Raw genomic sequence first — 25,312 nt, 5'->3', positions numbered from 1 at the left:
TAATAAAATTCCTGTACGGTTGAGAGCTGTTCGAGATATTTAACTTGGTATTTTATATATTTAAAAAAAAATGAGTATATGCGCGTTTAAATGCGTTAAGTACAACATTATTAGCAACGAAAACTGATATGCGAATTGAAATCTATAGAAGGTAACAGAAAAACTGTTTTGCAATAACTAACTGGTTTGTTAGTTAAAATTAGTTATTATACTATTTACAATAATGATAGGTTAGAGATGAAAATTGATCATTGTTCTGTTCTATGAAGAAATTATGCAGGCAAAAGACTTCCTTGCACCATGAACATTTTATATGTGCAAGTGCGTTGCATCCGCCTTCGACAGGTGATTCAAAAGATAGGATAATTTGTTCGGTAACCTGCCTTGTGGAACTGAAACAATCCAATGTATTACGATAATCAGATCTGAGTCATTACCATGGACATAAACTTTATGTGATTGTTTCGCTGGTACATCATAACTTTCGGATGAAGAAGTTTCATACTATGTATAAATCTCCTGCCATAATCTTTGATTGGTCGGAATCCAAACACATCAAATGGTTGTACAAATCGTGTGATGTTTTTTGGTATATTTTCAACCATTACGTCTTTGCCATCCGTCATCCAACTTACAATGGACAATTGGTCTGTGAATGGACCCCAGTGATGAAGCAGTAGCAAGTTCAAACCATCAGGCTTCGCCATGGGAGACAATACTTCGGTTATATACTTCTGGCATTCTTCTGCATTTAACGTTGAATCTCTCAAAAAGTTCTCAACCGTACATGAATATTATTTGCTTGTTGTAATCAGCATCAATTGGTCTTTCAAATGGCATGCTTAGTTTCTCTGTAGAGGAATGCTTTATCCCGAACTTCCCTTGTAAGTTGAACTGTTAGTATTGTTGCTTCGAAATTAGGAGGTTCCGAGTTCGATGTTGTATCTACCATCGTAATTGAAAATTTCTCATGAATATTTCCCCATGGGGATTAAATGCCACGAGGGTCCTTTAAATACGAACTTTATCGCTTCTTCCCGAATTCCATATTCGATTTTCAATGTTATTTCCAGTGTGCAAAGAAATTCGCATTATTTATATCTGGAACTTTCTTTAACATAAGAAAAGCTCTTTCTGTTTATGCCACACAACGATAAGCGTAGCAAGGATTTAAAACCAAGAATCGAACCAATTGTAGTGATTTGTTAATTGAAGTTTACAGTACATCTGTTAATAGAATTTAAAGTGTAGAAACATTTATACAATAAGATTATTTTTTTTTCAATTAAGTACTGTGTACATTAAAATGTTTTTAAAATGTCCTTAATATTAAGCATACATTACCGAAATGAATGAGGTCACAACTAAGTTAATAAACTTTTTTTAAAATCTTAAACACCTTACATTGCAAAATTTTAATTTGGGTACAAACTTGTATTTTTCGAAAGAGTTTTAAAAGGTATTAGAAAGGTGCTGTAAAATTCAGCAAACCGGTTTAAACCTAGCGTTACCCACAAGCCGAGAGATTTTTCGTTTCGCCTTTTTTTTCCCCTTTCGAAGATTATGTTTTCCTGTTATGAAATGGAAGAGTAATATATCATATTTGAGATCGAAAATTAACCTGAGAGAGTGCACCAATCACATGTAACTCTATGTAAATCTCCACATTCATCTCTGTATAATCCTTGTTTCTGTGCCATAACTCACAGTCAATTGACAGTGTAAAAGATATACTGAGAATCCGTTTAGTCGTTTTCGTGGTTCGTGGAAAAGTCGCAAGGAAACATCAAAACATCTCGATAAGAGATTCGCTTGTCTTGAATTGAATTAAACGTATATGACTACCACTGTTAGTCAGAAGAATTGTTGAGACGTGTGACTGATGCATACTTTTACAAAGAGAACATAGTCTTTAAGTGTTACACAGTAGATTTAAAACATTTATTGTATCTAATGGTATATAAGTTTTGAAAGAAAATTTTTTGTTTAGCAACGTGTAACATATTTTTATTTGAGGGCTAACAACGATAAGAAGAAACAAGTAAGGAAATGCGAGGAAAGAAATATTTCTCAAACCTTTTAATAGAACACTATGAATGCAACCTTTTCACATAAATATTAATACCACTTCTCCAAAGAAGATGAACTTTATCATATAGCTTTCTTATTTACGAGTGTTTTGACAAAACAGTCGTTACGCGAAAAATAACTCACTGTCATCCAAACATGGTCCCTTAAGGTATCACAGAAGCGGAGTTACAAGATCTCGTAAGATCTTCCTGTTGAATAGCATACATGTTTCCCATTCAGTTGGAAATATGTCTTTCTGAAGAAAAGGAGAAATCTAGCCCTCCTTTCATCTTCATTGAATAGACTTAGAGAAAAATAGCTATTGGCTGTATAAGAACAAGAAGCCTTCAATTCCTGAAACTGCATGAACCATTCCAATTACTCTATCTTCTTTCAACAGCATCTAAATTATAGTAAACCAGTCCGATTTCTAATAGGGTATTCTTGGATGCAAAACATTTCGGATCTCACTTTGAAAAGCGGGTTCTATTATCTCATGCCCTCAGTGGTGAAAAGAAAGTTCAATATACAACAACCATCTACATATTAGAAAATAAATGCATTTTTCAGTTAATTGAAGTGGAATTGTCTCACATTAGACGGTTCATAAATTATATCTGCATAATATTTTTCAGTATTATAGACACTGGTGACTCGCAGAATAATTATAACTGGAGCGGTGCTTTTATAGAACAAGCGAGTTCCGTTTTACAGTGTGAAACTGCAATAGACTTCCAGCTATAGGAATTCAGTACTCAAACTTGTAGTACATTATAACTTCTGGTTGGAATAGATCAATAATATCAAATATAGAACTGGTTCCTCGGACGCTGAATCCATACCATTAAGCCATTATTCACTATGTCTTATTTTGTTCTATGGCGATACACGTTGAAACCAGAAATCGTTAATTCGAACCACCTTCAGTTTCAATAGGTGGTTAAGAGAGGAGATACAACCTACTCTTGGGAAGCTGAATCAATTGTAAAAAAAAAAAAAAAAAAAAAAATGTATCTCGATCTCTTACCATTTTTGCTCTACGGGAATAAGTATTGAAACTGAAAATAGTAGTAATTTCGAGCACTTCCGGTTTTGCTAGTGCTGCGGTTTGTGATGGTATGTTCTGTTGATATTCTGAATTGATTTGAGAAAACCACTTCTCACTATCTATTACCAACTTTGTTCTATGGCAATAAGGAATGAAAGCGGAAATGGTTAATTTGAACCATTTCCGGTTTGAATAGACGGTTAATGAAGAAGATGGTTTCTATTCTTGGGACAATGAATCCACTGCAGAAAGCCGCATCTCGATATATATCTTACCGTTCTGTTATGAAGAAATCAGCATTGAAATTGGAAATAATATTAGATTTGAAACGCTTCTGTTTTAGTAGTGTAATCGGGATAGTCATGGTACGTTGCCTTGGGACGCTCGGTCATCTGCATAAAACCGCTTCTAGCTACCTGTTCCCATTTTCGTTCTATGACGATAAACGTCGAAAATGGAACTGGCTAATTTGAACCACTTTCGGTTTGAATCAAATGGTAACCAGTGGTGCTATTCAGCCGGTTTGCACCAGTTCGCGAGAACCGGTTGTTAAAATATTTCGAGTTTGCAGAACTGTTTGTTATACTCAGACACACACACACACGCATGACCTAACCAAGAGTGAAAGAAAGAAGCCAAACAAAATAGTGAAAATACCTCTGTACTTTTCCCGTTCGCTTGTATTGTTGTGAACACAAAGAACTTTCAATTGTTTCAGTTCAATTGGCAGACAGAAATTTGAATGGGCAGATAGAAATTTGAATATGAATTCCGGGATGTTGTCTGGGATACTGGGATCTGTGAATGTAACGAATGTGATATGTATCTAAGGGGTCGTCCACATATTACGTAATGTGGCAAAGGGGGAGGGGGTTTCGTCTTGCGTTACGAAGTATGATACAAGGGAGATAGTTAACGTCTTCGTTACGTAACGTGTTTCTTCTGTAATCTTTATTTTTATTCTCAGGTTTATATGCAATCTTTTAACAAATAATTTTATTCAGTTCTTTTCATTTTTATAAATAAATATTTATATTATTTTTGGAAAATTGAGAACATACAACCTGTATAAATTGAATCATGCAGAACGGATTTGAAGACTCGAGCATGACTGGTGACGAACCCTGCGTGTATTACAATACAATAAAGCTCTGTTTTGTGGCTATCGCCGCAATGTATTTACGATACACGCTTTTCTGGAGTTAGTTGTTAACGATTGTAACTATCGCTTGAAAATGCCTTCTCGCGTTCACACTCGTATCATTAATTCTGAGAACAGATTTAAAACTTTTGAGTTGAATCATTACCTACTCTATTCTTCCAAGGGGTTTCGCATGTGAAACAGAAGTGAAATAATATTCGTGAAATAATATTTTCTGCGACAGAACGATCCAAGAAAAATAAGATTAAAAACCGAACTCATCGGACATTCATCTCAAACTGAATTTTTTATCTTTAGATTTGAATTTTCCAAGAGAAATCGAGTTTATTCGTATTCTGGCACTGATTTAGGACAAGAAGAATTCGAAAAGAGGTAAACTGAAGTCCAAAGAAGATGACCGAAAGCTTGTTCACAAACAAGATGTTCCTGCTTTTTCACGTGTGCTGCCACGTCGAATCTGTGACCTACGGGGAAAAGAACTTCTTTGTATCGTCGACACTCGGAAACTTCAAATACAAGAAGCATCCTGGATTCCAGAAAAAAAAGGTGAATGTCAATTCTCTAGATCCTGTTTCACCTGAGTCTTCCTCCAGCACTTCCTCCTTGTCAATCATCGGTGACCTAAGAGCCTATGTGAGATCTTCTTGCGAAAACAATATGGAATTTCGAATAATTAAGACTGGTTAATTAAACAACCTTAAAGGATTAAAATATTATTACGGTACTACCATTTTCTAATAGGTCTTGATGAGTTGATTTTAGTTTAGCGTCCCTTTCAGCAGCGAGGCTATATGAGACGTGGACCTACTGATTAACGTGGAATCCGAACCACATGAGCTCCCACCGGGAATCGAACCCGGACCTCCCACGTCAAAGGCGCGTACGCTAACCACTTAGCCACGAAGGAGCTCTTCTAATAGGTCTACTTTGATTTGTTTTTCGAAAGAAACACTACAAATACAGTATATTCAAAATACAAGCATTTTCTAATGAAAAGTTCTGCTATTAATTTTTTTTTTTTATTGTGACAACCCCTAAAATAAGCAAAAATGGGTGCAAAAACAAAAATCAAAAAGTGTTACGTAACAAAGGGAGAGGGGTTCAGCCTTGCATTACGAAGTGTGACAAGGGAGAGGGAGGAGATAAAATTGATCAAAAACAGCGTTACGTAATATGTGAACGGCTCCTAATACCTATTACGTGTGCTACCTACCTGCAATACCTTTTTGAATGACTCCAATGTCTTCATTAGTTCTCGAGATATGTGTGTACCTTCGAAGCAATGTGTACAAAATAAAATTGATCACATCGCGATCGATTGCTTGTCATGATTGCAGGAAACTGTATCTCGATATCTGTTACCGTTTTTGCTCTCATACTTATCGACAGACGGACGGACAAAGCCTTCTATAAAATTTCTGACACTATGTTTATCACTTTGACCTTAATGTTTGGCCATAATGTGGAAACGTGGAGAAATTATTTCTGCACTCATTTTATGTTTCAACCTGAGAAAAGGGAAAATATGGGGTAAAGGTCTGAGCTTTTATTTATGTAAAGTAGTTACAACAAGAGTATACTTATACTAACATTTGCCTAAGAATGAAAGAACCCATTTAAATATACTTCTCTTTGGCGTAGACAAAACATAATTCAAGGAGAATTTTGTTTTTACGACTGTATATTGTAATTGTGGGCCTTGCCGGACAAAGGGAACATAGGTCTATGTGCCCTTTTTCCGGCAATCGTTTTAAACGATCCGCCATGTTGTTGTGATTGTGCCCAGAAAGTTTCAAACAAAAATCTCTATTCGTTAGTCTGTGGCAAAACTTTTTTTGAATCTGTGCAGCTGGAAAGAACAAAGAAATAGTCGGCAGCAGACAACAGTGGTGTTTACGTATTTTGCCTGTTGTTTTGAGGTTACATTTATAAAGGAAGTTTATTATTAAATAACAGATATTTAAAGCAATGGAGCAGTCAAAAGCTAAACGTAAACGTAAATCATACAGTAACAATATAAATCTTAAACGTGAAAATGCTAAAGTGAATCGACTTAAAGGTGAAATGTATGTAAACAGATGTGGGAAGACTGTAAGTGGCAAACAGTTTGGTTATGTTCCTGATTGTTGTAGTGAGAAGTGTTGTATTCGTTTTACTAAAGAACATCAGGAAGAATTATTTTCGTTCTTTTATAATCAAGGTAAAGAGCTCCAAGACTCATTTATTTCTAATTGTATAACAAAAACAGAACTTAAAACTCACGCCATTCATCCCAAAAAGGCCCGAATCAATACATGGACCTATAGCCTAAACGTTGGTGGTTTGAATGTATCAGTTTGTCAGGGTTTCTTAAGGAAACTACTACAAGTTAGTCCTAAAAGAATAAGGGTAATCCAACAAAAAATGTTGAATTCACAAGACTTTACAGAACGGAGAGGTCATCACACCAACCGGCCCCACAAATTGAAACCGAACGTTTTGCATTTGATGAAGACGCACCTTGAATCAATTCCACACAGCCTAAGCCATTATAGTGGTAATAAAACCTCTCTCAAATACTTTGACAACCCAGAGCTCAACATTAAAACGTTGTACACTATGTTTCAAGAGTTTTATAGGGCTGAAACTAATGAAAACTTGAAAATGGGCTACCCCCACTATTTTAAGTGTTTTAAGTCTAAGTTTAGTAATGAATTTGGTATAAGAGCACCTAAAAGTGATGTATGTGATTATTGCACAGAGTGCAAAGAAAAACTGGCAAGAAATCCTAATGACCCAATCAAAGTACCGTATCAGGTTCATCAGAGGAAGTATAAGAGAAGACAAGCTTTAAGAAATGAGTACATTGAAAAAGCAAAAAATGATCCATCTTTTTTGGTATGTGAATTTGATTATGCACAAAACTACGCGGTGCCAAGGCTGAATGTTAACAGCCAATTCTATAAAAGGCTTTTATGGCTATATGCATTCAATGTACATGTTTTTAATGATGACGAGTCTTACTTTTACTGTTTCATGGAATCACAAGCATGTAAGAACTCGAACAGTGTGGCTTCATTTTTGTATGATTGCCTTAAAAAATATGTAGAAACATCACAAGTAAAAACTATTGTTTTGTTATCAGACTCTGCGGGAGGACAGAACCGCAATGCTACAATGATTAAGTTTTGCTCTTGGTTCAGCAAAGTGTTTAATGTTGAACTAATTCAGTTGTTTCCAGTTAGGGGACATTCTTTCACACAGTGTGATCGGAACTTTGGGCTCGTTCGGTCTCATATAAAAAAGAAAGAGGTCATTGGAACTGCAAAACCATGGCTTCAAGCTATGGTTCAAGCTCGGCAGAAACCCAGCCCCTTTACTGTAATAATGGATCGAAATCTGATCAAAAGTTGGGACGAGAGCCTTGAACCTTTTTTTTTAAACATTCAAAAGACTTCAAAACATCTGAAGTTCACTATCATGAAATATGTAATGATCAAATACAAATGTGATGGAACTGTATTGTGTTCTCCCAATTTCATCCCTACCTACTCGCCTTTCAAGTTCATGAAAAATGTTAATAAAGCAACATTAGCACAAGTTCAACCAACAACAGTGCTATTTCCTCAAGTGTCACAAGCTAAAATGGTTGATGTTAGAAGTCTGATGAAGTACTTGACCGCTGAGGACCAAAACTGGCTGGAAAGTTTGCTTGAAGAGAACGCTGAGGCCTAACTAGACCTAACAAAACATCCTTTCTATGATTTAGGTATGTAATTTTGTAATAAAGTTTGTTCTTTTAAAACTTGTGTTTTGTTTCCAAACATGATAACTGGTTGCTGGAAAAAGGGCACATAACATGTCTTACAACTTTTATTTTTTACTAAAAGTACTTTTCAGTAATCACCATAGTAATATCACTAACATATAAAGAATGAAATGTCCCACCAAAAAATATTCATCACAGGTGTTTCTTTAATTATAACTAAATATAAATTACAACTCTTAACTTTGAGAGCTCATTCCCGAAAGTACACTTTTACTCTATGTGCCCTTTGTCCGGCAAGGTCCTCAATTGAAAAATATTGTGTTTCTCTGTTCAATAGATCCGGCAAAGCTGTTTCCTTTAACTGTCATTTCTTTTCTCATAAATCCTCTCCAACAAACTTTGCAATTCACAGTAGCAATGATCTCTGAAACCACATTTTTTGCGCGCTAGATGTTTTGTTTCCTCTACCGTTACCGAATATATACCAGTTCGAATGCAGAAGAAAACAGTCTTACATTGCTGAATTTATTATTTTCCAACATTGGTTGTATTTCTTGAAGGTTATGCACTCCATATGTATTCCACCCCACCCCCACCCTCCCCAAAAAAACTTTTGACCATCTTCTGCGAAATTTACCACAAGTAGCCTTAGAGACCTATTCTCAATGTGATCATACCTTAAGGCGATATACTAACTACAGAAACTTAAGTCAATATTACAAAGTTTGAGATGGACGATTCACTGCTTCAATACTAAGATACTGTATCTTTTAAAATGTGCTTCGAAGAAACATTTACTTACAGGTTTTTCTTGAACTTTAGATATTTAGAAAACTGAGTTTTAGACACACCGCTGGATATTAAAAAGAGAGGAAAAGGAGAACTACCAGTCCCATATATGGCAGATAGATCTGGTTTAAGGCACACATATAAGGCTATTCCTCTCCTCTGTGCGGTGTGTGACAGCACCGCGGAATCCTTAGAGAAAATCCAAAAGTTATTAGGTGGCCAATCATACGTATTCAAAATGGTGCAATACAACGTGGCATACAGAGAGTAAGATTTGGATTTCTTTAGGGTATATGGCAACGACTGCGATGCAATTGCCGAAGTTCATCAGTTGTACCTTGGGTAGATCTTTAATGTTCGTGACGTTGTGCAGTGCAATCACAGACCAAATATGTTCAATCAGGCAGAGATCAGATGAACGTGCCAAACGAAAGATGTACTTCTCTATCTAGGAGGTGAGGTGTAGGCCTAAGTATTGCTAGTCATATGCAGCCGAGCAACATTCTGGTGGAAGAGAGCCCCATACGAAACTTGCAGTAAAGAGATCGCAACAGTGTCCAATGCCTTGTCGATTTAGAATTAAAATGGCTAAAGACCCGTCATTGATCACGGAATCCAATAGTGCTCTATAATACGGTACCGGCAGACATGGATGCGGTCATTGTGATGCTGTAAACAAAAGTAGGATTCGTTCAAAAACAAAACTGTCGATTCTGCATGCGTGAGTTCAGGACACCATCTGCTCAAACTTACTTTTATGGTTGTGTAATGAAAGGGAATCGAAAATGGATACCATGCAAGTATTTCACTCCCCTCCCTGACAGACTATTTATTTGTTATGGAAGTTCAGCGTCCCCTTTCAGCGCCGAGGATACGACAGACGTAAACATGCATAGTTCAATGTATAAAATCCTAATATCGTAATGCGCTCAATGCTCTCTCACCAGAAATTAAACCCGAGACACCGTACACCAAAGTCACATGCGCTAGTCACAAGACCAGCAGGTAGGGTTGCCAGGCGGGCGACATCAAACCATTCATTTGACACTGGTTTCTGCGCATCAACCTGGAATTTGTGCGCCACTGTTTGGGATATGGCTGTTCGAACCACCATAGTTCTGTGCAAAAGAACTATGTCCTCTCGGTCTGTTATCATGTCTTCCTGTTTCGCAGAAGGCGGTTCAAACTGGATTTTCACGCTCAGCGTTGCCATGTTTCAAAGAACAGAAAAATAATCCAATGCGTGTGTTCCTGTTTCGTAGAAAGAGAAATTTTACTTTTTATACACGTTTGTGGAAAGCCTATACTGCACAGAAGTACACCAATATTTGTATTAGATGTTGAGAAAATGATTCCATAGTAATATTGTAATCACATATCCAAATTGTAACAAAATATTATTTCATAAATTATTGTGAAAGTCAAGATGGCTGGTATATCAGCACATCGTAAAGTGAAAGGAACAAAAAGATAGTGACAATGGAACATTTAAAATTTGTCCATGTCTATTTTCATAGTTATATACATAGTACGGAAAGTATTTCGGACATTTTTAAAGTCTTCTTCTGGTTATTGCAAAGCAAAACTGTCATTGTACACACTCGTGCTTCAGCAAATCCAGAAAAAAGCTGAAGATTGTCGCTTCCAGTTTCGTGTGCAAGAATTTATGACTGACTTTGAACAAGCGGCAATAAACACTACAAGAGGAACATTCCAGCAAGCGACATTACGCGTTTGTTTGTTTCATTTTACGCAATCCATATGGACAAAAGTACAAGATATTAGACTGGCTTTGGTTAGAAGAGCAGTTGCACTTCTACTCGCTCCTCTTGAAGATATTCCTGATGCATTTGCATATATACACAAGACGATACACCCGACATCCCAGAGGCACACGTTTTCCTGGACTATTTGGCGGATATCTATGTTGACTGGAATGTAACCTTCCACCCGTTAATACAGCAATATTTGAAAATTTACTTTTTTATATTAAACTCCTTACGTTGTACTAATTCTATTTTTATTAATGTTTCGTGGCAATACGAAACCAATTTGATAACAACGATAAAAGCACAAACCATGCTGAGGTTTAGCATTTCAAGTTTAATAGAAAGTAGACATAAATCATCCCCATATAACAGATTCATTCTACTTCTGAAGCAAGCACTGTCCGAGAATGCGGCTGCAGGAAACAGGCAATTTAACTTTTCGGAGATTATGGAGACGTTTAGGCAGTCGTACTCGGGTTCTTAAGAGTGGGTTTAGGTTTGGCGTGGTTGGCCTTATTCCATACTTTAATGCAGTATCTCATTGCATTCATTCGGATAGCTGAAGTTACAATTCAATGAAAAAAGGTGATATTAAGAGTTTCACTTATATACTAAATTTATTACGTAAGGCTCATGACATTATTGTTCATTGCAAAATATTGTTTTTATTTATGTGTTTGCGTCTTTATAATTCATTTTTGTTGCAGTAAATCACGATTGCACTTGTGCGACAATTCTCTATTTCGAGCCGCGCCTCTTTGGATTTATGCTGGTATTTTGTTCATTTCACCAAATATTTCTAATATTGAGGTCCTATCAACTTTTCATGCGATTCTGCGAAATAGGAATGGATAAACTTGGCAACGATGCATAGCTTTAAGGCATTCTGCAAAACATGAGGTAAGGGTCCATTATATATACAGGTTGGCGCAGGAAATCAGGAAACTTAATAGAAGGAAAATGCACTAATCAACACAGGAAAGAATACATTTAATGGCTGAGATGCATGTAGAAAGTATGCCATCAACAATGACATTAGCTATGACACTTCATGTCACTTTATTTCTTGAAGACAACATTGGAAAGATGCTCCTCGTCTCTCTATACACATTATGATACGAATATGTTTAGGAAATCCGCTGGAATGCTCAGTGTATTAAGTCTTGAGGAACGTCAGTGAGCCCTTCTTTAAGCCTCAGTTTCAGTTCAACTATGATTTTTGCTTTCTAGATGTCCCCATAGATTCACCACAAAGAGAAATCACACACACTGAGTTCAGAGGAGGCCATAGAATGTCACCATTCTCATCAAATGCTTTCACAGCGAACATACGTTCCGAACAACTTTAATGCTTCATTATTGCTGAATGGTAAAGTCTTCTCACTGTTGTCTTATCGGTCCCAAACAAATGCCGCCCAAACAGAGTAGCTAATTCTAGATTCAAAATTTCCCATTTCCCTGCATCACACTAAACGATGAGTTTGGATTCTTCATGTAGTTGTGTATTGTCTTTTTAAAATTCCTGCTCATACACCATTTTAAGCAATATATTAAATTTAACCATTTTGTTTTCATCAAATTGGTGTAAACAGCATTATGATCTTTATATCTATTGAATACAATCTGCGGAATTGTTTGTGATACTTATTTAAACACGCTTTAGAAATAAAGTTCTGCGAAAAAAGTAAAATTTCCAGTTCGTTCCAACTTTCTCCCTACTTATTCAAAGTATGTCATATGATAACCGTAGTAGCATTGGACACTAAGGTACTTTTGATGTGTATTACACCTTCCGTGTCACGTTATTCTGTTGCAGAACCTTCAATTGTTTTCAATGTTTGTTATATTGTAGCATCCTTAGTTTGCAACACTGCATAATAAGTGTGGTATTGTAAATTTTTGTTTTACATGTAGATTTAAAACATGCGATAGCCTGAAATAGTGCCATTTTAAAAATTTAATACGTGATGGGTCGGCAACACTGTTAATCTGGTTATATTGGAAAGTATGTTAAACAATGTATCTCTCTTGATATCTGTGTGATACGAAATTTCAGTGCGAGAAGGGAAGTAAAGGATTGCTTTGATATACAGGGTGGCCCAAAAGTAGGTATACATTATCGTACTGATCAGCTCATTGCATTTTATATCATTTCTTGCTGTTATCCATAAAATAGGCTTAGTTTCTTTATTACTTGTTTTTAAATCCTTTTTACTTATACCTTAAGCTTGGAACAGCCGAAGCAAATGAACTCACAAACTAGAATGCTATACTTGATCCATGCAGGGGTATATACCTACTTTTGGGCCACCCTGTATAATATGAAAGATATATTGTTACGTCAAGACGAGAATGTTGCAGAGAACAGCAATTGATGTGCTACTACTCGTAAAATACGAGGGTTGGAACACTGACACAACGCTGTATACCGGTACGCCATCGATCTTCGCTTATACTACACATTAGATCGATGCCACAAAGTAGAGACCTGCACGGGCCGGACTTGGGCGGGCCGACTCTGTTATTTCTTTGGGCCGGGTCGGGCTTGGGCGGGCCGACACTGAATTCTCTTCAGGTCGGGCCGGGCTGGGGCCGATTAATTGCAATTCTTTGATAATTATTGACTTTCGTTAAACGATAATTATAATAAAAGCAAACGTTGAAGAAGTGTGCCCCTGAAAAATGTTATAAAACGAAACTTAAAATTTATGGGGCTGGGCCGGGCTTGAGCCAAGAACTTTAAAAAAGTTATCGGGCCGGGCCGGGTTCGGGCCGAAAAACTCCAAAACTTTTCGGGCCCGGGCTGGGCCGGGCCTAAGTACATTCGGGCTGGATTGGGCTCGGACCGAAAAATTCGGCCCGTGCAGGTCTCTACCACAAAGTCTTTCTAATGCCATGCGTCATGACGAGACTCGTAGTATCATGTGAGCTGATAGTCGTAAAATTGTACAACCGTAACGTTAAAAATTGAACATTTCTATGACAGAAGTACTATTCATTCCTGAAACATAATCCGAGGCAATTGTTACAGTAGTTTCTGGATAATCCTCCCATCATCTTACAACACAATGATTCGGTGGAAAGCGTTCAACCTTTAGCTGATTTGTTTGCTCGAGGAGACAGGGAAGTACTCCCATCATCCCCAAAACTATTCGGGCTTAAATCTTTGTAATTAATTTCATTCCCAAGAAAAGGAGCCGTTTCGTACCATTCTTCATCCCGAACTAGCGGTTTTCGAAATGTTCCACGGATTCTCCAGGTAATATATGTATAGCTCCATTTGAACCACCAATAGAACAGGCACTGATGTGGGTATATAACGATTTCCATATCTCTGGCAACAGTTTGCACGTAAAGATGGAGGTAATTTTGAGGGACAGTAAAAATTTCAGAGATGAATGCCTTCTGTACTACTTCTAAATAAATAATTTTCATTTAAGTTCCAACCCTCGTACTTCAGAAATGACTTTATATGATCATTCAATCTAACCAAAGCACAACATAACAATAATACAATTGTTAACTTTACACCCTGATAGTTTATATTAGTGTATCACAAGTTTACATATTGATTAACCGAGCAATGTGATCCACAAATCTCTCAACGGAAGTACTATCGCGCGGTTTGGTACACAAACAGAAGAAGACAATGTTTCATCATGAACTATCTTAGGCAATTGCTGATAGCAAACAAGCATACAAAAGAGAGTCATTTAGGTTTTCATATGTCGGTAAGTTTATACGAAATATAATGTTGTTTCAAGATGTTTCAGAGAGTTTGATGAAACAGTGTTCAGTAAACATTATTATCAGCATCATGTATTGTTCTCCAGTTCTCAAATACAAAAGCTTTGGTTTTCTCAAGAACTTTCCGGGACTTTAGACAAGTTTGTTTTTTTACGGTTGCTGAGCTACAAAATAACCAGACACTGAAATATACTAGGTAATCGCATTTGAGGTTTAGAAACAACATTTGTGAATTCACCGAACACACGTTAACTAATATTTGTTTAACTTAATGTGATTGTGCAAAAACAGCATCCATTTTCTGTAGTTAAATAAGTTTCGTCTATTTTTGGTACGTTGAACCTATCAACAACCAGTTCTCTCCCTGTCCCCCCATTTTTACTTCATGCAAATCAATATTGAAACCGGAAGTGGTAATATATTTCCATTATTTCCAATAAAGGGAAAGGGCAGGGAAAGTAAACCTATTCTTTGAACTCTGGGTTCATATATATATAGATAGATAGATATAGATATAAACAGTTTCTTTCAATCTTTTAAACTTTTTGCTTTATAACAATCAATCAATGTTATAGCCGGTTTTAATAGAGGCGTAACAACGGAAATCAAAACTATTTTTGGGACGCTGAATCATATCAAAAACAGTTCTCTCCATCCTAAACTCTTTTTGCTTCGATACTGTCGACAGACAATCTGACATTCTCCCTCATACATATACTACATAGCATTCTTTGAAATAATTGATTTATGAATAATAAAATATAATAGTCACAATCTCTGATCTTTCATTAAACAGGTTTTTGGATAAGCCTTTCTTCTGATTTTAATTTGCCAGTGTGTAAGAAAAACGGATTATATTATTTTCCAACGAAAATCCAATAGTAAACCTTAAGCTGATTTTACAGTTATAAGAGTGAAGATTATCACATATAAAATTATTCCATGCAATCGACGCTTGTGTTTCCCAGGCACGTCAAATATGTTTTGAAAATATGGCTTCCATTTTTCTGCTAACATAATAGCTTCCTTTTCTTTAAAAAAAAAATGAAAGAAAAAAGAAAAGTGTCAATACTAAAAAAATATTTTATATTTTTATTGCATTTACCGCATGTTTGTGTTTTAATTCGAAAATTAAATGAATTAAATAACTCATGTGAATTGTTTCATACACCATAAAAATATTCATAATTTCAGCTGTCTTGGAACGATTACATTCCATTGGAAAGACATTGGTTCTCCTTTTCTTTCTTTCTTTCTTTCTCTCTCTCTCTCTCTCTCTCTCTCTCTCTCTCTCTCTTTCTCTCTCTCTTGCAATCTTCTTGCTATAATTTTAATGTAATCCAGCTAGTACCATATCGTTAAATATATATATCGTTAAATAGGTCTATAATAATAAAATGTTTGGAATTACTTGAAGTGAAATGCTCATTAACACTGTAATTTCCTTTTTATTTGGGAAATCTCAAATACTCCAGAGAATTCCTCTCGAAAAAAATCCAAGACGAATAGTTTGCTAGTAGAGGTAAGTTCTTTCTCGGCGTAGTTTTGCAGAGCGATCGCAACAACGATTCTACTCATGTTCTGTAAATGTCAATTAATCTACACTTATGGAAATGCATTTAAGAGCCACATTGTTATACATCGTCTGATTCGAATGAAATTCACAACACATAATGTGTGATTGTACTGTATATGGCATGCTGGTCTTATTTTGGAGGTTTAAGGTCACTGGCCACTGGTAAACCGGTAACCAATTGATACACCGAAATTACGCGTACATCGTCACATATTCCGTTCATGTTCAGGAATGAAGTTGGGGTGCCCAGTCAGTGAGAAGCAAGTGTGTTGTTGAACAGGCTCACGTGAAGTATATACTATGGTGCACATACAACTGTGAGTGAGTTCCCTTTACGAATTCAAACTGGCACATTCTGCACAGCAAGCTGTGAAAACCACGAACGGCAGTGCATTTACCTAGAAATGGCAATGAATGCACCATTCATCGATGGTTTCTGAAGTTGTGCATCGCTGACATATTATAATTATTGAGAAACGAGCCCGAATACCACATACCAACAGGCTGTTCTGACGGCCTCCTCAGGAGGATGGAAGCGAATCGTCGGAAAAGTGTTCGTACCATTGCAGACGAAAAATGAATGAAGTCCCACAATTATACCTCTTTGGCTAAGAGAGACGGATGATTAAGGATGATGATGGAGTGATGATGGAAGAATTGGTAGACTGATAATGTAGGATGAAATGGAATACCCCCGAGAAAACCCACAGACACGACGATGTCTACCACAAATTTATTTGACCGGGGATCGAAGCAAGGGCCTCACGCATCAGAGGGAAGCTCTCTACCACTGAGCCATCGTACAATTGCAGATGAGTTAGACATACGTCATACCACTGTCATTTGCCGGCTCCTCGCAATCAGCAAGGCGAAAAAGTTGGACTTACCGGTGCCACGTGACTTGACATCGACCAAAAAGAATTGTTACATATAACCGCGTGAAGCCCTGATTGTACGGAGCAACTGGGAAGGTTTCCTGAATCAGATTGTCACTTCTGATGAAAAATGGATCCGTTGCAACAAAAATAAGCGGTCAGGATAGATGAATGTCCAGAATGGTTTCCAAAACCACTCCTTGCACACTGTTATTACTTATACTGTGTTCAAGACAGCAAGGATTTTCATAGCTCAATACTATTGCCCTCCCTTTGCCTCGTTCCTACGGTTCCTTTCGACATCATCGGAGAAACGTTCTAGGCATTTAGCAGGTGTCAGGGGTAATCGTGCGAAAAGAACACTTAAGTATTAATCTGTCCCCAATAATTGTTTATTGTTCCTGCGATCATATGGGAGCTATGGTAACTCTCATTAGTTATGGCGATCCGAACGATCCTTGTGTTCTCTTTCTCTGCGGTGCATCGCAGGTCACTGGAAAGGGGTGACGTCTACTATGGAAATCCCTGTCCCTCTGTGTATATAGTACCATTGATGAACCATTAACATGTGACGACATATCCAAACAGCAATTCTACTTTCAAATGAATTAAATCTTCCAGCTCCATAAGTATGAATCACTTTCAAGGGGGCAAGGACTAAAATTTCCATAATCCTTCCTCTCAGTCTTTTCCTATTTATGTCGGGTTGACGTTTCTGATTAAGTTTTCTCCATAAAGCCCCGTCCCGGAACACTTTACCTGTTAGAGTATTCTTTCTGAAGTCATTCTTAACCATATCCATCCATTTTCTTCTTGGTCTCCCTCTATTCTATTCTCATCCACTTCCATTAGCACACTTTTCTGATCACATAGTTGTTTGTTCTTCTTATTGCAGTCTTCTTTCTTGAATCTTCTTAGATATATCTACAACTTGTTTCCATTACTCTCTCATTTCTCACTCCTGTCTTTTATCAGGCCCGCAACCAGAAGGGACTAGAGGGGCCTGGCTCCCCAAAACTGTTAGTGGCCTCTCCAGACATCAATACAAAATGCTATTATTAATACAAAAACATTTAGATATTTGATATATATTTTTTTTTAATAATTTGCCCCCCTAATACATTCATGCCCCCCTCAAACCTCTGTCTCTGGTTTCGGGCCTGTCTTATTGTTATCCTATACACAAGAATTGCATTCTCATTTCGGTAACAATATTTCTTCCTGTATTTCCTTTGTTGGTCATGTTTCTGATTCATAACCTATCATTCATCGCCTAATCACTGTTTCGTAGACCATTCCTTTATTCTTTACTGTGATTCTGCAGTCACACAGAACGCCATATACTTTTATCCATTTCGCCATTTCTCTTGCATTGTATCTGTTCTTTATCTCTAAGTTATTTACATGTTCAAATCATGATTTTTGGCAACAAATGAGCCTAAATATTTAAACATTTTCACATTGTTCAATCGTTCTCCTTGTAGTCTACTTTAATTTCTGCAATTATTTTCCAAAATATATGAATATCGACGTCAGCCTCATCACCACGGAAAAAACTGATGAATCGTTTGAAATGAATTTTGAACATAGCACTTGACTCGAGCCAGGTTTTATTGTGTTGCTTTCATTAAAACACGTATCCTAAGACATGGAGAAGGAGTTAAACATCTATCGCAAACAGACTATTTCACGAACCTTTCAAACTAACCATATGCAATTCGGTATAGATATAAATTCCTTACTAAATATAAAGTTTTCCAAGCATTTGCGGAAATGTTACTTCTGAAAGGAGTTATAGGGCAATTTCTATAACATTTTAATATTCCGTTTTGCATTCATAAAATGGCCAAAGTTAGGAAATGTTTGAACAATTTAAAATGAATTACAGAACACAGTTAACCTGGGGTCAACCTGGATTATTATCAATTCAGTTTGATTGAAATACGTACTTTAAAAAGGAAAGAGGTTTAATTTTTCGAAACAAATAACTGTTACATCGTCTGAAATACATTACTGACCACAGTATAGGCCGAGCTAAGTTTTTTTAAAATTTTTTATTTCACCATGAATCAAATAGGTAACCTATCATAAGTAGGGAGGAAGGGGATTCAAATATTTTACCTAAGCGTATTTTTTCGATTCGAAGAACGGGCATTTCAGCTAGTTGAAAAAATAAAAGCAGCAAATTATAAAGAGGAGATGCTTTTTTCTTAAAAGCATAATCTATCTGTGTCGTCGCCCATGCTGTGACGCGTCATGGGAACAAACTGCTTGCAATTTGTAACATCTCGTGCATTCACCACATCATCAGTCAGTTGCTGTCATACGATGCTTGACCTAGAAGTGCGAACGAACGCTGTGTACCGAATTACTATAATCGTATCAGATTTCTGTTGAATAAAAATTCCTTGGATAAACTATAGGGAAACAAGCATAATTTGGGACTGAATAGCCGAGATTTCATTGTGCTTCGTCAGCCGATTTTTGATGTGTCGATATGAGGAGGGGGCAAGAATCGTCGACCGCCTCTTCCAACATTCCAATCCAAACCATTTTATTTTAAAAAAATGAAAGAAAAGCACATGAATAAAGTAACTAGCGATTTAACATATTACTCCTTTGTATGTAAAATCTGTATTAGTTTGGGTTGTCTGTATCCTATACATTATATATATATATATATAAAACACACGTGAGTTTTGTTTCACACTGCGAAACTATGAAATGAAAATATTTGATTTTAATGTCCCACGATTATGTCTGCTAGGCTAAAGGAGACGATGATCAAAGCAAATGAATAATGATGGAAGAATTAGTGGAATGAGAAAGTGGGAGGAAACGGGAGTACCCGGAGAAAACCCACATGCACGATGTTGTCCACCACAAACTTACTTGATCGGGAGTAGAACCAGTGATCCTACGCACCGGACAGAGGTAAGCTCTCTACCACTTTTTAAATATATTTTTAAAAAGTTAACTGATCCAACGAACGTGCTTCATTAACTTGTTATCTACTTATTACTAGTTTCTACTTAATTTTACTTGCTTTTTACTTGTTTAACTCGCTTTACCAGTAACCTAGAACGACAGGGACACGAACACAGGAATATCGAGGGCACTTAAAATTCCAAACGCACTCCCAGCGGGAAACGAACCCGGAAACCCATACACCAAAGGTGCACGTGCTAGCCACTGGACCAGCGGGGACGACACCACTGAGCTACCGTGGCACTGCGAAACTATGATAGACTTCTAGACTATGCGACCTCAATACTGAAACTAGACGCAGTAGAACTATAAACTGATCGTAGAATATTCCGTTTGTAATAAAGGATAAAGTCAGAGGTGGACCTTATTCTCGAGACACTGAAGCCATATTTAACCATGTCGGTCCTGGAATCCTCTACAGAGGACATAACATGTAACGAAATTATTATTTCTTTACAACTTCAAAATCAGACTGACAACATTGAAAACTGTTTACAGGGGCTGATCATAGATAGATCATCTCCTGTAAGCAGTTTTCAATGTTGCCAATCTGATTTTGAAGCTGTAAAGAAATAATGATTTCGTCGTATTTTTTGTCCCCTGTGGGGGACGGTAGGAACGGCATGGTTAAAGATCTTTCTCTCTCTCAACGTTTTTTGCTATATGAAGGTTAATATTCAAAACAGAAGTGATAGCAACCTGCACTAGAGGAAATTAAAATGGAACGTAATTCTTGTGGTACGTACTGAATCAGTATCAAGAAACCGCTTTTCGCTATCAAATGCTGTTTTTCTCTCTTTTTCTCTCTTTCTCTCTCTCTAGCGATTAACGACGAAACAGAAAATGATCAATTTCTACCACTTTCGATTTGAATAGTGAATTAACGGAAGAGACGCAAGCTATTGTTAGGATGCTGGATCGATTCAAAAAAAAAAAAAAAAAAAAGAAAAAAAAAGAAAAAAAAGAAAAAGAAAAAAGTCTATCTCTTACAGTTTTTGCTCTATGGATCGGTCAATATTGTAACTGAAAATACAACTTTCGGTTTTAGTCAAGGTGTATGGGTGAAGGTGATCCATATAACGCTGAATCGATTCCAAGAAGCTAGTCACTGTATTACCGTACACATTTTATGGTGATCAACGTTGAAACCAGAAATCGTTAATTTGTACCACTCTTAATCTGAACAGAGTTAACATGAAATGGAATCTACCTTTGGAACACAAAGTCCGGAAAACCACTCTCGATCTCTCTCACCGTTTTCGGTCTACTGATCGAAGGACGGACAGACAGACAGACAGACATAGGCGTTCTATAAGACTTCGACATTTATGCAAATCTGGAAGTATGAAACCAATTACATTGTACAATTTTGGTCACAAGAAGTAAGACTGCCTTCCAGAGACTAAGTCCGAAACAAATGTTTTCTAAGATTATTTAAACGAAAGTCATTTCTCGGTGCATAATCAGATATACATTTTTGTGGTTAAATTCTAAAACAAAATTGCAATCACATAACTTAATGTACGAGGGCTGGAAAGAAATAAGTGGCAACCGTCTTTATCCCCGCGTAGGGATTTTTGTTCGAGCTGCAGTTGGCAACATATATAGAGGGTGGGTGGAGCTATACAACGCGGGTGGTGGGGCTAGTATAGGTGCTGCAGTGATAGCAGTGGAGTGTGTTGAATGTAGGTTGTCAAATCACACCGCTCTAACGGGGATGTTTTCGAAGTTAGAACAATGTGCATGGATAAAAATCGAAGTGGCCCGTTGATAAAACGGCAGGGAATGTTACTCTGGACTACGTGAAGCATGTGGTAATGATGGTTTGCCTTATCTGACTGTGGCATATTGGGTTGCAGCGTTTCGTGTAGGAGGTGATAGTGTGCAACAGGAACCAGGTGGAGGTCAACATGGGGTTGAAAACTGAGTCATCAAATTGATTCAGTCTTCGCTTCATGTAAACACGAGGTGAACTGCCAGGGAATTGGCTAACGAGATAGGAACATCCCACGTTACAATGTTGAATGTGTTGCACAATGTCCTTAGTTACCGAAAAATTGCATCCCGGTGGGTACCGCAGCACCTTACAGACGTTCAAAAATGTCACAGATATGTCCTCGCCGGTGATCATTTGGCATGTTACAGACGGGAAGGTCTCGTGTTCCTGGTCATGATCATCGTATTTGACAAAACATGGACGCGATCTTATGAGCCAGAACTTAAGCGCCAATGAAATGAATGGCGTCATTCATTATCTCCCCGACCCAAGAAGCTGCGTCAGGAACCGAGGAATGTGAAGGTGATGCTGATAGTTGCTGTGAGGAATCTGTTTGCATAATGGGGGGGGGGGGGAGGTTCTAGAACACCCACCCTATTCATCAGACACGAGTTCATATGACTTTCATCTGTTCCCTAAGATGAAAAAACCACAGTGAGGAGAGCGTTTCCGCACCAGAGATGCCATACTTCGAGCTATAGGGCGCTTCCTTGCAGAAATCAACAAAGAGGGAACCGCTGCTGGTACCGTGCAACTTCTCCACACCTGGCAACAAGTGCAACATGCTGCAGAAAATTAAATTGAAGGCCTGTACAATAAATGGTTCACGAAAGATTTATATGTTGCCACTATTTCTTTAAAGCCCTCGTAATTTGATTCAAAAGAAAAAAATCTTATTTTTCTTTAAATTAGGGAAAGGCGTTGACTGCGTTGATTTTTCTCGCTGCATTAAACTGCCGATCCAATCAGCTACTAAATTATCTCACCATTATTAGCATTATTAGGTTTTCCTCTAATAGCCTATATACCGATGCATATAATGCATACTGGCCTATATTTGTATGAAATTATCAAATTAGTTAGGCTTATCATTCTTGTCAAATGAAACATTTGCTAGTGTGTGAATATATTGCACAAATGGAGAAGTCATAAATTACAGATCTTGAACGCGGTCAAGTCGTTAATGTCTGTGCTTTTTTTTTTTTTTTTTTTTTTTTTTTGTGAATGTGTTCGGTTCAGATTACTGTGGTGGTGATGATTCAAATTAAGGCATTCTCAAAATACAATAGAAGGCTATTGTTATCTGATTCATTATATCATATTATGTTTACCTAGGTATAATCGCATTTCATCATGTATATATTATCTTACGTTATTCGTATTAACCAGTGCCATCCTTACCTGAGCATTCTGCCTCATTCTATTGATAGCCGCAAAAGCCACCGAGCAGTGGTCAGGGTTTTGATGGAAAAAGTGCGTGAGCGGTTCTCCAGGACTCGACGGGGAGGTCACATCAACATTCATCTTTCCAGTCTGGCTATCCCCTCGATCTGCCGGAAGAGGCAGAAACATCTTCTCCTTCTCAACATTCTCTGAGGGACGTCCCCCCGACATTAACTCTCGAACCATCTGCAATAAAAGAGAAAATGGAAGATTGGAAATAAGTCCCTTCAATTGGAATTGTATAAATTATAAGTACACATTGATCCTATGCACTAAATCCTCTGTAGATAGCAAGGGTTACTAAATCAACTAAATCAGGGTATCCAGTGACTATGGGGATAACAAAGGCAAGCGTCCAGAATTTCTCGAATATTCAAGACAGATTTAAATGAAGTACACGAATTTTATACTTATGTAGAAAGTTTGTATTATTTTGATATGTCTATCTCTGTTAATATATCTTTGTAGAGAAAACGACTCATTCAAGAATCTCGGTGTGACTTGGAACACCTCATTATGAAGTCATGTAAATGTTGATGAGCAAATTTATTTAAAATAGTACCTGGAAATTTCAAGTAATTTCGTTGAATTTTTCACTTGTAAAGAAGTAGTAGTAAGAAAGAAAAACTTAGGATTAACAATGTCCTAGATATAGCTAGACTATAAGCCAAAATTAAATTCCGTGAAACATTAACTGTAAGGGCAGTATTTTTTTTTAAAGGGAGAAAGATAGTGAGGGGACCACTAAAATATTGAAGAGACCATTCGTATTTAGCATGCTTTACAGAAAAAAAATTCTAGTAATCAACTCAAAGGTTGGTGCTTCAGGAGCTATCCGTAATGGCTATTACATTAAAAAAATAGTTTTGAGTGTTTGATAGCACAAAGTAATTATTGATCAGTATTGCGTTTTTCAATATTTTAGTTATAGTGTGTTCACTCAATAGAAGTGCAGTTCGGCAACTTTTTTCAAGTTCCCATTCTGATTTTTACAACAGTATCTCATTCTCCTCCTCCTTGTTTTGACCACATTTGCGGGGTTGCAACGTCTGTTCTTTCTTCCCAATACTACGGCTAATATGAAACAGATTTCAGGTAATTTAAGAACAAGGAAGCTGGTCGCTTGGGAACAGGGAATCGAACACTATTTAAAAGATAGCATTTTGAACTGTGGCTACTAAGGGTCCACGTGGAGTTGACAAGCGAGTGTCAATTGTTTGAAATGAGGGCTCTGGTTGGCCATTTATCGAGGGTGTTTTCCCGCAAGATCTCTCGGAAGTTTATGGCACGAGCCACTACACTAGAAGGCTTCATTCTTTATATACAAATTGCATTCCGGTTGAAGAAACGAACTATACTAGCAACATGGCCACTACTGAGAAGAAGTGCCACTGGAGGAACAAGTTTTCGATTAAGTGGTCCTATCCCCTTATAGCTCCGTCACTACGTAACGGTTAAACCTACCCTGATTTTAACATTTGTAGCTACTATGTGGCCAACACATTGGTTACGTCTTTGGTTCCCAACTGGAGTTCGCTGGATCTTTTAATTCAAGTACAGTTACTTTCCGATTGCGCTGTAAAAGCTGGGTTATGACGACGAGCATCATTTGGAGAGATGAGCGGGAAGTTGCTCCTCTCTGCCGAGTTTGACAAACTCATGCTTTTTAATAAATTGTATACAAATATACCAATAAAAAAATGTAAAACTCTTATGTCACGACCAAGATCAAAATATTTAAAGTAACTATCCCAATATGCGTCTGATAGAATTAGAAGCAGCTCTAATTATGAAGTATTTAATAAGTACTTGCAATCAATTTTGAGATCGACTGTACCAGTTAACTCCCCGAGGCTCATAATTCATATTATTATTATTATTATTATTATTATTATTAACAAATAAAAAATCAAACAAGTGTATTGTCGTGAGCTTCCAGTGAAGTGTGCCATTAGTTAAAAAACATTGGGAAGCATCGATATAATGGATTAAAACAAACGTTTTTCGATAAGCTCGTTACTACACTAAATTTAATATGTTATATGTTTATTTATTTATTAACGAAGTTCTAGATGAGTTGATACAACTGCCAGAAGTAATTTACACTATAAACTTTGATAACAAATAATAATAATAATAATAATAATAATAATAATAATAATAATAATAATAATAATAATAATAATAATAATAATAATAATAATAATAAAACAGGAAATTTGCTATGGTCTATATTTAGGGAACTGTCGCAGAATTCGCAATATACAACAGAGGTAAACCTACAACAGGCTTCACATCCGAGATCTCCCAACTACGAAGC

At 37.0% G+C, this 25,312-nt stretch overlaps 1 protein-coding gene across 2 annotated transcripts in view; it reads right to left on the bottom strand.

Moving 5' to 3' along the window:
- LOC145671130 (kelch-like protein 17) overlaps nt 1-25,312 on the bottom strand; it is a 291,534-nt gene that overhangs the window by 237,647 nt on the left and 28,575 nt on the right. For both annotated transcript variants that reach the window (XM_081739927.1, XM_081739928.1), the window contains exon 2: nt 22,951-23,178. In XM_081739927.1, the coding sequence (XP_081596053.1) occupies nt 22,951-23,178 (228 nt within the window). The remainder of the gene's footprint in view (nt 1-22,950; nt 23,179-25,312) is intronic.

This window comes from Thermobia domestica, chromosome 15 (genome assembly GCF_964235325.1).
Source record: "Thermobia domestica chromosome 15, izTheDome1.hap1.1, whole genome shotgun sequence".
Taxonomy (NCBI): Eukaryota; Metazoa; Arthropoda; class Insecta; order Zygentoma; family Lepismatidae; genus Thermobia; species Thermobia domestica.
The sequence above is the reverse complement of the archived record's forward strand: the minus strand, read 5'-3'. Positions and strand labels throughout refer to the sequence as shown.